The sequence below is a fragment of the Cenococcum geophilum genome (genome assembly GCF_001692895.1).
Source record: "Cenococcum geophilum 1.58 unplaced genomic scaffold K441scaffold_53, whole genome shotgun sequence".
In the NCBI taxonomy this organism is placed as follows: Eukaryota; Fungi; Ascomycota; class Dothideomycetes; order Gloniales; family Gloniaceae; genus Cenococcum; species Cenococcum geophilum.
In genome coordinates this window covers 1,196,693-1,210,038 of record NW_027137611.1, presented here as the reverse complement: position 1 = coordinate 1,210,038, position 13,346 = coordinate 1,196,693, and the positions used below count along the sequence as shown (strand labels likewise).

Here is a 13,346-nt window from a genome sequence, read left to right as displayed (position 1 = left end):
AGGTTTCTATAGCTTTTTACTCCATTTCTTATAGGCTTCTTTTATACCGCTTAGGTCTATTAGCTCTGCGCCATACCATAATTTCTAACTTAGCTTTGGTTGTTGCGTACTCTGCGCCTTATATAACTATAGAATTCTATCCTAACCTCTCTTAGTCTGTTCCCTTTAGTAGATCCTATTATTAATCCTTATTGCTTAATCTATTAATTCCCTTAGGGTGTCCGCATTTTCTATTAGAATAATTACGTCCTAGACTTTAGCCTTAAGTCCTTGCTTATACTATGCTATAAGCGCCTTATTATTCCACTTAACTTATATTACCAATGTTTAAAACTATATTATATACTTAATTGCTAAGGTTCGCTGTATAATATCTTAGAGTTTTCTTTCCGCCGTAGTTATTGCCTCTGGGTCTTTAAATATTTATATAAGTCGTTCTATAAATCCGTCCTAGCTTAAAAATATAAACCGTACTTCTTAGTTTATAGTTATTATTTCATTTACCTATATTTCTATAAGGTAAGGCTTAAACCATTTAAGTACCCTTTCTGTTAAGAACAGTCCTATATACGCTATTTGATCTATAGGTGTTACCAGCTTTACTCCCTCCTATACTACCTTAAAGTATATTTATATAAGGAATCCTTTAAGCTTTAATCTTTCTCCTAAAAATCTCTTAATCGATAATAACTTAACCTTTACTACGCCTATCCCGTTAATCTTATTTTTAAGTGCTATATTATTTTCTATTAACTAGTTAACTATTTCCTATAATTGTCCTACCGTTATAGGTTATTGCGAGTTAGTGTCCGCCATACTAGTATTACCCCCTAACCTTAAAGTAGTTGCCGCCGTTAATGGCGTTATAGTGGCTACTTTTAGTGGCATGTTGTTTAACTTCCTATATTTAATACCGTAACTAGGTAGTGATTGTGTAACGGAACCTTGTAGTAGTAACTATAATGGGTTCTATTAATAGGCTAGGTATATAGGAAATGCAAAGATAGTAGTTAACAACGTAATAATAACTAGTGGAGTAGTTGCCTAATAGATTAACTCTAATTATATTCTAAGAATTACTATAAGGAAGGAACTATCTAGGTAGGGACCGAGGGTCCTTAAATACTCAACCGTACTCCTATAAAATCCTCCTTGTACGTAATATACGTGTTATACATATTATACGTAGGCATATACCGCGTACACTGTGTATACTGCGTATAACATTATATGACTCGCTTACTATTCCTCGTTATATGGTTCCACGGGCTCTATCCTAGACCGTGCCTGTATTAACCAACTAGCTTTTTTCGACTCCTCTCTAAGTAGTCGTAATATCGTACTTAAAGCGTTCGTAATACTAGGTAGTAAAGTATTAATAAAAATCTCTTTAGCGCCACTAGCTAAGCTATAAAACTAGTACCTATATAGAACTATAGGGGCCTATAGNAGAATACTACGCGCTATACTAGAATATAAAGCAGTAGTTCTACTACTAGACTTATATATTAACTTAACTACTATATAGAGAGTAGTTATAATATAAGCTACCTAGTAGAAGAAAATATATAATATATACTAAAATATATATAAGGAACGAGATATATATATAAGAAACGAGATATATATATAAAGCAATAGCCCCTTAAAGGGGCGATACGCCTAAATATACTAGTTAGGAAGCCCTCTACCTATAAATAGTAGAGAGAGAAAAGGAATATAAGAACTATTAGCTTACTAGGTAGAGACCTAGCGCTATACTAGTAGAGCGCTATAATAGTAATAGAGGATAAAAGGTTACTAATATAGATAGAGATTTACTATACTAATTATAAGATAGGTAGATCTTAAATAGAAGCAATAATAGAAGAAGGTAGTAAAAATATAAAACGCAGCTATATAGAATACCCTATAGTTAATACTAACTCTCTCCCTATATAAAGGACTAATAAAGGTAAAATCTATAGCTGTCTTTCTACTATAGATAAAGGTCTTAGGTCTAAATATATAGCTAGCATCTATATTTTAAATATCTTATCTTAATATATATACGGGTGGCCTATCTTAGAGTTAGTATACTATATATTACACTATTTCTACAGCTACCACTTTATTAAGGAACTTAGCTACTTTACTAGCGTAGGTATAAATACATATTGGCTCTAGGACTACTCTTTATAAGTAGGGGCTTATTAGGTAGAAGTAAAATATAGCTTATATAGGTAAAGGAATTCTTTAGTAGTTTTAAATAGCATATACGATTATAATAGGAGGATACTAAATAATACGCCCTATTCTAGCCCCTTAAAGGACTAAATATCCCCGCCTAGCTATAGGCGGCTTACTAGCGAATTGCTAGACCGTTCCTACTACCCCCTTTAGATCTTCTAATATACTTAGAATAAGTTATAGCGTAGATATAACTAGACGGTATGAGAGATATAAAGTAGTATACTAGCTAGGCGAAGATAGAACGAGTAGTGGACTAGCTAAAGGAAATACTTTAGGGTTTTCCCCCTTATAGGGCTTTTCCCTTATAAGACTAAAAAGTGGACTAAATTGGCGGTATAAAATAGATTAATATCAATATAATATTATATAGGCGCGTGTTATATAGACTTATTATATGGAACCTTCCTAGTATATATTAGTGCTATTGTGTTAGTAGAGCTTTAAAGCGCTCCATTATAAGACGTTTTGAGCCAGAGCTTCGAGCAGAGCCTTGTGCAGAGCTTCGAGCAGAGCCTTGGCTGCAAAGCTTTGAGCAGGCCCTCGTGCAGACCCTCGTTCAGAGCTTTCGTGCAGAGCTTTCGAGCCAGGTCTGTCGGAGCTCAGAGCTTCGAGCAAGAGCTTCGACCAGAGCTCTGACCAGAGCTTCGACCAGAGCCTCGACAGAGCTTCTACCAGAGCTTCAAGCAGACCCTCGACCGAGCTTCGAGCAGAGTTAGGCCTCGACCCAGAGCTTCGACCAGAGCTTCGGGTCGAGCGCTCTAAGAGTCGAGAGCTCTGGTCGAAGCTCTGAGCAGACTTCGACCAGAGTCGACCAGGCTCGAGAGCTTCGACCAGAGGTTCGAGCTTGAAGCTCTTGACCAGAGCCTCGACCGAAGAGCTCCTCGACCAGAGGCTCTGCGACCAAGCTCTCGACCAGAGCGACCAGAGCTTGACCGTCAGCTTGACAGCTCTGCAAAGCCCTCGACGAGTCGACAGTCGACAGCTCCGGACTCGAACAGACCTGCTCGACCAGCTCTTCGATCAGACCTTCGGAAGACTTCCACGAACCTCTAGCAGAGGCTCGTGACAGAGGCTTTATATTAGAGCTTTGTACAGGCTTCGTGCAGGCGTTCTGGCACAGGCGTTCGTGCAGGCGTTCGTGCAGGCTTTTGTGCAGGCGTTTGTGCAGGCAGCGAGGAGCAATAAGCAGTTAATAAGGCCCAGAGTAGTCTATACAATACATTAGCTATTTAGGTGTTATCTACTCTAAATATTATTAATTCTAATATTAAGAATTTAGTCACTTTTTAGTCTTGGTCTATATAGGTAAAACATAGCGGGAAAACCCTAGGCCGTTCGCAATATTTTAGCAGCGTTGGAATCGCCTTCTGTAAAGTTCTAGAATATAACGTTAGCTTGGGAAAGATGTTTATACGCGCGTTTAGTTTATTGAGGATCTAAAATACAGCGCTAGACAATTGGTGACATGCAGCGCGCGATTTTTCAAGAAGATCTTTACTGCGGCTGTAATAACATACCGTATACGCGTATAGCAGACGATCATCTATAAGCTGAATACTATCTTTAGATGTTATAAAGGCAGGCTTGTAGATTGGATGATCGTCTAGGAGAGCTCGCTATAAAGGGAACTACCGTAGTTTTCCCCCCCTGCAGGGCGCCTTTTGCTAATTCTGCAAGGAAAGCCTTTACAGGAAACTAAAAGGGACCTATTTGGGCATTAAATAGAATTAAAGAATCAATGGTATATTAGATGCTGGCATGTTAATACAGGAGTTCCTCAGAGCGCTCTCTAGGGTTCGAGCAGAGCCTTGAGGCAGTGCTTTGAGCAGCTTTAAGCTGAGCCTTTAAGTAGCCTTTGAGCGAGCTTTCGACTCATAGCTTGAGCAGAGCTTCGACAGAGCTTCGAGAGAGCTTTGAGGAGCGAGCTTCGACCAGACCCTCGACCAGAGCTTCGAGCCTGAGCTTCGACCAGAGCCTCGACCAGAGGCTTCGACCAGAGCTCAGAGCCTGAGGCTTCGACGCAGAGCTTCTGAGCAGCTCGACCAGAAGTTTCGACCCCAAGAGCTTCGAGCAGAGCCTTCGACCATAGCCGCGAGTCAGAGCTTCGAGAGCTTCGACCAGAGCTTCGAGCAGTCTTCCGAGCAGAGCTTCGACCAGAGAGCCTCGATCGAGACCCATCAACCAGAGTTCGACCAGAGCTAAGCAGACCCTCGACCAGCAGCTTCGACCGACGCCTCCGACCAGAGAGCTCAGACGAGCCTTAAGCCAGACCCTCGAGCAGAGCTTCGAGCAGACCCAACAGAGCTTCGACCAGAGCTTCGACCCAGACCTCTCGAGCACTTCCAGACCAGAGTCTCAACCAGAGCTTCGCGCGCCGATCGCCCTGAGCCAAAGCTCGTCGAGCCAGAGCTCGACCAGACGCCTTCGACCAGACGCTTGCGACCAGAGCTTCGACGCAGACCCTCGACCAGAGCTTCGACCAGCGCTTCGACCAGACCTTCGACCAGACCCTCGACCCAGATCAGACCTTCGACCAGACCTTCGACCAGACCTTCAAGCAGAGCCTCGTGCAGAGCTTTATATAGAGCTTTGTATAGGCATTCGTGCAGGCGTTCGTGCAGGCGTTCGTGCAGGCGTTCGTGCAGGCGTTCGTGCAGGCTTTTGTGCAGGCGTTTGTGCAGGCAGCGGAGGAGCAATAAAGCAGGTAATAAGGCCCAGAGTTAGTCTAGATACAATACATTAGCTATTTAGGTGTTTATCTACTCTAAATATTAATATAGGAGGTTAAATATTAAGAATTAGTGGCTCTAGCTAAATGTTTACTATTTTGGTGGTAATATTTTAGGTAAAACATAGCGGTAACCACCAGGCCGTTCGCAATAATTTTAGCAGCGTTGGAATCGCCTTATAAAGTTCTAGAATATAACGTTAGCCGATTGTTTATAAAGGCGTTAGTTTATTGTTGATTAATGGCTGAAAAATTAGTATGGCGCGCGAGTTTGTATAAGGATCACATATAAATTAGCGCGCGGGACTAATAAATTTCCGAACCGTATACCAGACGATCATCATTATAAGCTGATTAATCTTTATGTAAGCAGCTTGTGATTGGATGATCGTCTGGGACCGAGATAAAGGGAACGAGCAATGCGCGCCGCTTATGTAATTCTGCACTTTACATCTTTTGCCTCCCGAACTGGACACGTTCCTGTATTTACGCCAACTGGCTAGGCATATCATTGCCCGCACTAACACGTCTAAAGGCCAACAAACCTTCTTTTCCGAATTTCACCACATGGATGCCTACCCCATCAGGCGACGCGCTCTCTACTATTCCTCCTTCCTTTCCATCAGCCGTTGAAACTCACATAATACCCACCCACCAAGCTCAGCTCCAGCAAAACATCCTCGCGCAACACCGCAGAGCCAGAAGCCAAGGTGACGTAGAACTTCAAGAACTAGGCCCCTCATCCCCCGTAGTCGTCCACCAATCAGAAAGCTCGCGCCGAAACCAACTCAAGAAGCTTGCTCCTCTGCACATTCCCTCCTCCGCAAATACCCCTGAAAGCAGCCACCTCCTTCGCTACTCCCCTTCCGAGTCGGATTCCGAGGACAGTACTGAAGAACAGATGGGCAAAAGTGCTAGGAAGAGCCGATCACCGAATCCAAACTCGCTAGCTCGGACCAACCCCCTTAGTCGAACCAGCTCGACGGATTCAAGGAGAAGTCTGAACGGGTATGCGAACGGGACAATGAACGGTCTAGTTGAACAGAGGCGGAAGCATGCCTCCATCGACATCCCAACGTCTGCGAACCAGGCAGCACATCTGATGAACCGGCATAGCTTTACACTGGACGATCCGGTGCCAACAATGACCCATGACCCAGAAGCTTCACCCAAGGGCTTCATGGACCTGCCGGAGCAGGATCGGAGGAACTTCTTGCTGCTGGTGCTGTTATACTTTCTGCAGGGCATACCAATGGGACTGGCTACTGGATCGGTTCCGTTTTTATTGAAATCGCATGTGTCCTACGCCGAAATCGGAGTCTTCTCCCTCGCCTCCTATCCGTACTCATTAAAACTGCTATGGAGCCCTATCGTGGATGCGATATGGAGTCCAAGGGTCGGCAGGAGGAAGAGCTGGATTCTACCGATCCAGACAATATCAGGCTTTTCAATGTTGTGGTTGGGAAGCCGGGTTCAGCAGATGATGATGAATGCCGAGGCAAAAGATGGAGGCGGTGTTTGGAACTTTACGTGGTGGTGGTTTGCTCTGGTGTTTTTGTGCGCGACTCAGGATATTGCCGTTGACGGTGAGCAAATAATCTTTGGGCATCTCACCTAGTGTTCTAGTCTGCAACCTTGCTGATATTTCTTATAGGCTGGGCCCTTACACTCCTTTCTCACGAGAATCTATCCTATGCCTCTACAGCACAAACAGTCGGATTGACGGCCGGCCAATTCTTATCCTATACTGTATTTCTCGCATTCAACTCGAAGGATTTCTCCAACAGATGGTTCCGACCTACCAGCGCACCCCAGGATGTGGGCATAATGACCTTGGACGGCTATCTCAAGTTTTGGGGATGGGGCTATCTGATTGTCACACTCGGCCTGGCTATTCTCAAACGCGAAGAGAAGACTAAGAATACCGATGGTATTTGGGATGTATACAAGGTCATGGGAGGTATTCTCAAGCTGAAAAACATCCAGACCTTTATCATCATACATCTTATCGCGAAGATCGGGTTCCAGGCAAATGATGCTGTCACGAACCTCAAGCTCTTGGACAAAGGATTCAGCCAGGAAGACCTGGCCCTGACAGTCTTGATCGACTTCCCCTTTGAGATTTCCTTGGGCTACTACGCCGGGAAATGGTGTCAAACATACCCTCCAATGCAGCTATGGTGCTGGGCATTCGTGGGCAGGCTCGGTGCAGCTGTGTTCGCGCAGTTTGTCGTCATGATATTCCCTTCCAGCGGAGTCACTCTATGGTACCTTCTCACCGTCATTGTGGAGCATGTCTATTCAACATTCATGAACACAGTCATGTTTGTTGCGATCTCGGCCTTCCATGCCAGGATCGCGGATCCAGTCATTGGCGGGACTTATATGACTCTACTTGCCACGTACGTATTCTTACATCGCCACCTTGATTCCACCTTTTTACTTCTGTGTGGCTGCTGACATACATGTAGAGTTTCCAATCTTGGTGGAACATTCCCGCGTTTCTTCATACTCAAATTCGTCGATCTTTTCACTGTAGCGACATGCAGTCCTCCATTGGTTCCGCCTGATTCCAGCGCGCTAAAAGGAGACCTGGTAACGACGGCATTCTCATGCGCTTTGGAAGCGGACAAGCACAGGTGCAGGGACGGAGGTGGCGCGTGTAGCATTTCAACGGACGGGTACTATGTGATGAACGTAATCTGTATTATTATTGGCGCAGTGACGTTCTGGGGTTTTATCAAGCCCGCGGCTTTGAAGCTACAGGCGCTGCCGTTAAAGGCCTGGAGATTAGCAAGCTAGCGTGTTGTTACATTGTTTTATAGAACGGAACGTGTCAAGTTCTAGGAAAGAGCACATGTAAAAAGTGTCAGGCTTAAGCCGGATGCACGCCCCATGACAAGGATTTGCTTAGTAAATCCTTCCGTCCTGACCCGACGCGGGAATCCCGAGGGTTAACCAAATCGAGATGGCTGCGCGCGAAAACTCGTGACGAGACGTTAGCCGCCGGCCAACCATGAAGCACCTTGAAGCGCCTTGAAGTGCCTTGAAGCACCTTCGTTGGAGAAGGGCGGGCTGCTGAAGTAATTTTGCGGTCTGGATTTCGTTTAACTAGCAAAAGCGTCCAGCGAGCATCAATTCTGGCAGAAGTTTCGCCCTGGTTCTGTACTTATATTTTTCCTGGCAGCAGTGAACGGCAGCGGTAATAAAATTCTCGAGAGCTAAGCCGCATTGGGCAGCGTGTTTTAATTTGTCCGCTGATTCTCTCACCCACGTTTTATATGTCAACTACCCCTGGCTGTCCTCCGATTCGCACCTTCAGCTGAGCTCTGTCAAGACCAAAACCCTACACTTTTTCATCCTCAAACCAATATACTTACTTGTTCCATCCCGAAACCCAGTCATCATGGCTTACTCCGGAAAAGCGCGCGTCCAAAAGCCTGCACCTCACTTTCAGTGCACTGCTGTTGTTGATGGTACTTTCGAAGGTGGGACAGCCTAGACCTGTACAACTCCAAGACCAGCCTTAAACCTGCTGGTACCGCTACGAGAGATCATTCAGCTGATTAAATTCCGTCAACAGAGCTCAGCCTCACTACCTACACATCCACCAAGCAATGGCTCGTCCTTGGTTTCATCCCAATGGCCTGGACCTTCGTTTGCCCCACCGAGATCATTGCTTTCAGCGATGCAGCAGCCCAATTCGCATCTCGAGGAGCCTCAGTCGTTTTCGCCAGCACGGATTCAGAGTACAGTCTGCTGGCATGGAACAACATATCGAGGAAACATGGCGGACTGGGGAAGATCAATATTCCGCTATTGAGCGATAAGAACCATTCGCTGAGCAAGGACTATGGTGTGCTCATCGAAGAGGAGGGTATTGCATTGCGTGGACTGTTCCTGATTGACCCCAAGGGAATTGTCAGACAGGTACGTCCCTCAGCTGATGCTGGCTAGGATGAAAAAGAGCACACGGAGTATCTCTAGCATCTCTCTTCTAGATTCCTGCGAGTTGGATCATCGTTATCAATNCATGAGTCTGCATTTATTAACATCCGGCGCCATAGATCACAATCAACGACCTCCCAGTCGGCCGCAGCGTTGACGAAACCCTCCGCCTGATCGATGCCTTCCAATTCACCGAGAAGTATGGCGAGGTGTGCCCAGCAAACTGGAACCCAGGATCAGAAGGCATCAAAGCTACCCCAGCAGGCAACAAGGCATACGTGGAGAAGGCCTACGCAGACACTCACATGACAAGCGAAGCCAGCAATGGCGTGACGCCAAAGCCAGGCCACCATACGATGAATGGACAATAAGCTTGTTCTATCTGACTGCTTGCTACTGGGTTAAGCAGAATGGAAGGAGGTCCTTCGTCTTCCTGCATGGGCTGGGGAGTCTGGAGAACAAGTGGAGCCCTTTTGCTCAGAGCCCTAACTTTTGCTTCCTGAACATCATTTTTAGTGCTTTGGCGCTAATGAGCTTGTTTATACTATGGGCGTTTGGCTGGATTTTTCAGCATCACTCTTGTAAAACCTTTGGATTCGCTCCATACCCTTCAGATGTACCAGCTAGAACTATTCTTCCTCGCATTTGAAGTGAAGAATTCCTTAGGATTGCATTCTGCCGATGGAGTTTTAATGTAAATTTTACACGTTTTGACAAGTCGGTTCCTGCACCGCAGCTGAGTGAAGATGAACCTCCTCGATGCGCGGATAGGGCTGAACCTCGCCCCAAGCGATGTAGGGATCGCCAAAACCATGCCTAGTCTACGTATCAGAACCCAACCCTGACAGCTTTGCCAACCTGCAATCTGACCACCCGAACAACCTCACGGCTACAAGAGGTGGCCAAATGGCACCTTTTCCCTTCCACTCATGGAGCCGCGCATAGCGTCTCTGCTAGGAGACACCTTGCTTATCGACCGAAACACCATCGAACAGCTCTCCTCCCTCCACCCCGTGCAAATCCCACCGCCCAGCGTCACTCCCAGACGCCCCTTACCCGTCGAACCGCGCGACTTCGTTGACGAAACCCGCGCCTCGAAGAACTCGCTCGAGCCCCGGGCCTCCAAGCCCTCTCTCGGGCATGAATTCATAAACAAAGACTTCTACGCTGCGTTCCTCGGCCTGCCCGCAGGCCCCGCCGCCGTCAGCAGCAGCAGCAACAGCAATGGCACCGCGCTCGCCACCGCCACCGCACGCGAGGACGGCAAGCTCAAAGCGGCAAGCCGACATGCAAAGTCGACGATCCCGCTGACGGAGGTGCTGAACAACGAGCTGGAGGACGGGCCGGCAGCGGCGGCAGCGGCGGCGGTGTTCAGCGGCTCGCTGAGCGACATCCTGCTCGACGGTGACGGCAGTGGTGGTGGTGGTGGTGGTGGTGGCGGCGGCAGCAGCCCGCGCAAGAAGCGCAAGCTGGAAGGCAACGAGCTGCTGACGCTGCCGAAGCCGCATCCGCCGGTGAAGAAGGGCGCACGGCGGCCGCGGATTCCGCCCCTGCTGCAAGGGCTGCATCAGCCGCCGCCGGATGCGGGGCTGTTTCCGCCGATTACGGGGGATGGGTTTAAGGGGGCGTTGGTGGAGAGACCAGCGCAGGAGGTTAGGGAGGTGGGGCCCGGGGTGCAGGCTACGGGGGCGGTGGAGCGGGTGGCGGAGCGGGGGCAGGGTGGTGCTGCTGGGGGGAAGATGAAGAAGCGGAATAAATGGACGGAGCAGGAGACGAAGGATCTCTTGAGGGGCGTGGCGAGGTTCGGGATTGGGAATTGGAAGAAGATTCTGGAGTGTAAGGATTATATGTTTCGGGACAGAACGTCGGTGGACTTGAAGGATAGGTTCGTTGCCTTTTTTTTCATTGCCCTTTTCTCTCAGTTATTTGCGCCGATTCTTCCAAGCTACTTGTTTGAATGCATGCTGTTCTATCTTGCTGATGCTTTGAAGGTTCCGCACTTGCTGTCCCGATGAATACAGCAAATACCGCGCATCTAACTCGTCTAACCCTGCTACACCAAGTAAATCTGCAAAAGGATCTCATGAACCTAAAGATGTTACTGCAAAGCCTTTGCAATACTACGGCTTACATCCCCCCCAAACCGAGCCACCGGAAGCCAAGGCCCTACGGCGACCACGTTCTGGTACGGACCGGAAAGGCCCTGCAGAATTAGCGGAAATGGGCATTGATAGACCTTTTTTTAAAAACAAACGCCGTGAGAGGCGCGAGTTTACAGAGAGAGATGATGAAGCATTAATCCGTGGATTCGAGAAGCATGGCCCTGTATGGCATAATATACGGTCTGATCCTGAACTAGGCTTCGATTCAAGACATCCTACTGATCTTCGAGACCGATTTCGGACTCGGTTTCCAGAGAAGTATGCTCAGGCAGGCTACAAAGTCAAGCCGAAAGATGCTCAGAAACAGCGGGATAGGAGCAGTGGCGCAAAGTCTGACTCCAAGGAACCGGCGAGTTCGAATCAAGCAGCCAAATCGGCCAATCGACCCGAAGTCGAAACACCATGCGCTCCTCCATCCATAATTTCTGCTCAAACCCCATCTGATACCAGATATAAACCATACAGTCTGCTCAAACCTCTCCTAATCACCTTCCCTGATCCATTTGACGATTTCCCTGACCTTGCCTCGGAAGACGAGGCTTCGCACAGCCCCGTTACTCTAAGTCGCAATATCTTCCAATGGGCAGACGCGCATCCACCTCATTCCACCAACGCTGCTATGGCGAATATGCCTGCTATTGCTGCAGATATCACGTCGCATCTAAACTTCAATCTCCTAGCCGGGATGGACCAATACCACATTAACCCGCTTGCGACGCTGAATCTGCCACCAACTACCACGACAAGCTTCCCAATAAACCTCACAGGTACAGGAGCAAACATCCTGTCGTCAACAACTACGGCTCCCATCTATTCTTCTTCCTCTACCACCAAACAAACGCAAAATTCGTCACAATACCCGCCCAGCCTTCCCACCCTCACTTTCCCCTCCTCTCACCCCTCCGGCACCAGAAGCGGCGCCGTCAACCTGCCGCCGCCAGCTGATCTGCTCTCCGGCCTCGATCTCGACGAACGGACCGACGTCCATAACCAGAGCTCGCTGTGGGAAGACGGGATGGCGCTGGGCATGGGCGCCATACCCACCTCTACCACTGCTGCTATTAGCACGGGGGCAGGGGCTGGGTCCGCGGTTGTCCCTATGCGGGGCCTATTCGAGAGCGATGGGTTGGGCGAGCGGAGTCTGCTAAATTCGAGTGTGTGAGATGATGATGACGTGTGTGACTAACGTGGTGTGTTTTGGGCATGGGATGCGGCGTTTGGGGTGGCTTTGTAAATACGAGGCTGTTTTTTTTTTTTTCCTCAGTGCCCGCGGCTGGTGTGATGTGTGTGTGAGTGAGTGAGTGAGTGAGTTGTGTGCTTATGCTTGTTTAAATGTGCGTGACCCTCCTCAGTATACGTCGTCTTCCCCTTTTTCCATGGGAGACTCGTTTGTCACTGGAGGTAGATTGAGACCGCTGCATGCTGTGCAGACGACCAAATGCTAGGGCGTCCGTTCGTGGGTGGGCGGTCGCTGGCGCGTGGGGTGGGACATCTTAGCCTTTTAGATGAGAGCGTAAGTGGCTGCCATCTGATAGTCTTGTGTATGCGAGACCGTGGCATGTGTATTTAATACTCGCCCTTTTCGCTAGTTTTTGTGGGTCATGCAATTTTGATTGACTGGGTACTGGAGAGATTGAGATCTCGACACCCCAAAACCGCAGACGAATGGGGAGATTACCTCCCTCACCAAATACATACTCGTTGCAGTAGCTTGTATCCTTATTCGTGGATATAGAAGCGCTAGAAAATGTGCGCTGCATGAAGACAATACAAAAGCGACTCATGGGAGATGCCTAGAACTCATTGGGTCCTCATCGATTCGTTAGAGGTGGGATATAGAAAGAAGAAAAGGCAGCCTTCAATATCATTAAGATGCGCTAGCGTACGTATTATGAGGTTAGGATAGTGATGAGCATTATCAACTTTATATCCTTGTTACATTGTGAAGATGATCCGTGGATAAAAGTATTAGTATATTATGCACCTCACTTTATATTATTTTGTTCACTCGCAATCACTACTCCACTGGCTTGTCTATCTTCTTGACTAGTTTTTCTAAAATTCCTGTCTGTCTCCTTCGCATACAATAGGTATGAAGAGTGTCTCATTGAATTCACGAAGCTCACGATGAACGGCTAGAGAGAACATGGCTTACAGTGTTCCCGAATTTTTTCGTATGAATTTTTGGAGATCGGACTCGCAGGGGTAGTAGTTCTTGCAATGCTCCTACACGCCGTTATATAGAAGATTTTCGCATGCAGCAAGCCCATGTCACG

The 13,346-nt window shown here is 47.6% G+C and overlaps 3 protein-coding genes across 3 annotated transcripts; all 3 read left to right on the top strand.

Annotated features, from left to right (window-relative positions):
- The first annotated feature begins 5,417 nt into the window (after positions 1 to 5,417).
- K441DRAFT_667233 (uncharacterized protein) lies at positions 5,418 to 8,041 on the top strand. The gene is made up of 3 exons (XM_067649793.1): positions 5,418 to 6,546; positions 6,615 to 7,362; positions 7,432 to 8,041. The coding sequence occupies exons 1-3, from the start codon at positions 5,532 to 5,534 to the stop codon at positions 7,760 to 7,762; spliced, it is 2,094 nt and encodes a 697-aa protein (XP_067499355.1). The 5' UTR covers positions 5,418 to 5,531; the 3' UTR covers positions 7,763 to 8,041.
- Positions 8,042 to 8,058: 17 nt separating this feature from the next.
- On the top strand, positions 8,059 to 9,596 carry K441DRAFT_667232 (thioredoxin-like protein). The gene is made up of 3 exons (XM_067649792.1): positions 8,059 to 8,448; positions 8,544 to 8,890; positions 9,028 to 9,596. Exons 1-3 carry the CDS (start codon positions 8,367 to 8,369, stop codon positions 9,277 to 9,279), a joined length of 681 nt encoding a protein of 226 aa, XP_067499354.1. The 5' UTR covers positions 8,059 to 8,366; the 3' UTR covers positions 9,280 to 9,596.
- Positions 9,597 to 10,361: 765 nt separating this feature from the next.
- K441DRAFT_644412 (uncharacterized protein) lies at positions 10,362 to 12,336 on the top strand. The gene is made up of 2 exons (XM_067646752.1): positions 10,362 to 10,793; positions 10,900 to 12,336. The coding sequence occupies exons 1-2, from the start codon at positions 10,648 to 10,650 to the stop codon at positions 12,230 to 12,232; spliced, it is 1,479 nt and encodes a 492-aa protein (XP_067499353.1). The 5' UTR covers positions 10,362 to 10,647; the 3' UTR covers positions 12,233 to 12,336.
- The last annotated feature ends 1,010 nt before the right edge of the window (positions 12,337 to 13,346 follow it).

Coding starts and splice junctions, on each gene's coding strand:
- K441DRAFT_667233 (XM_067649793.1), top strand. CDS start 5,532: ATGCCTACCCCATCAGGCGACGCGCTCTCTACTATTCCTCCTTCCTTT. Junction 6,547..6,614: donor TCAGGATATTGCCGTTGACG/GTGAGCAAATAA, acceptor TATTTCTTATAG/GCTGGGCCCTTACACTCCTT. Junction 7,363..7,431: donor TATATGACTCTACTTGCCAC/GTACGTATTCTT, acceptor ACATACATGTAG/AGTTTCCAATCTTGGTGGAA.
- K441DRAFT_667232 (XM_067649792.1), top strand. CDS start 8,367: ATGGCTTACTCCGGAAAAGCGCGCGTCCAAAAGCCTGCACCTCACTTT. Junction 8,449..8,543: donor TGTTGATGGTACTTTCGAAG/GTGGGACAGCCT, acceptor TTCCGTCAACAG/AGCTCAGCCTCACTACCTAC. Junction 8,891..9,027: donor CCAAGGGAATTGTCAGACAG/GTACGTCCCTCA, acceptor CCGGCGCCATAG/ATCACAATCAACGACCTCCC.
- K441DRAFT_644412 (XM_067646752.1), top strand. CDS start 10,648: ATGAAGAAGCGGAATAAATGGACGGAGCAGGAGACGAAGGATCTCTTG. Junction 10,794..10,899: donor TCGGTGGACTTGAAGGATAG/GTTCGTTGCCTT, acceptor GATGCTTTGAAG/GTTCCGCACTTGCTGTCCCG.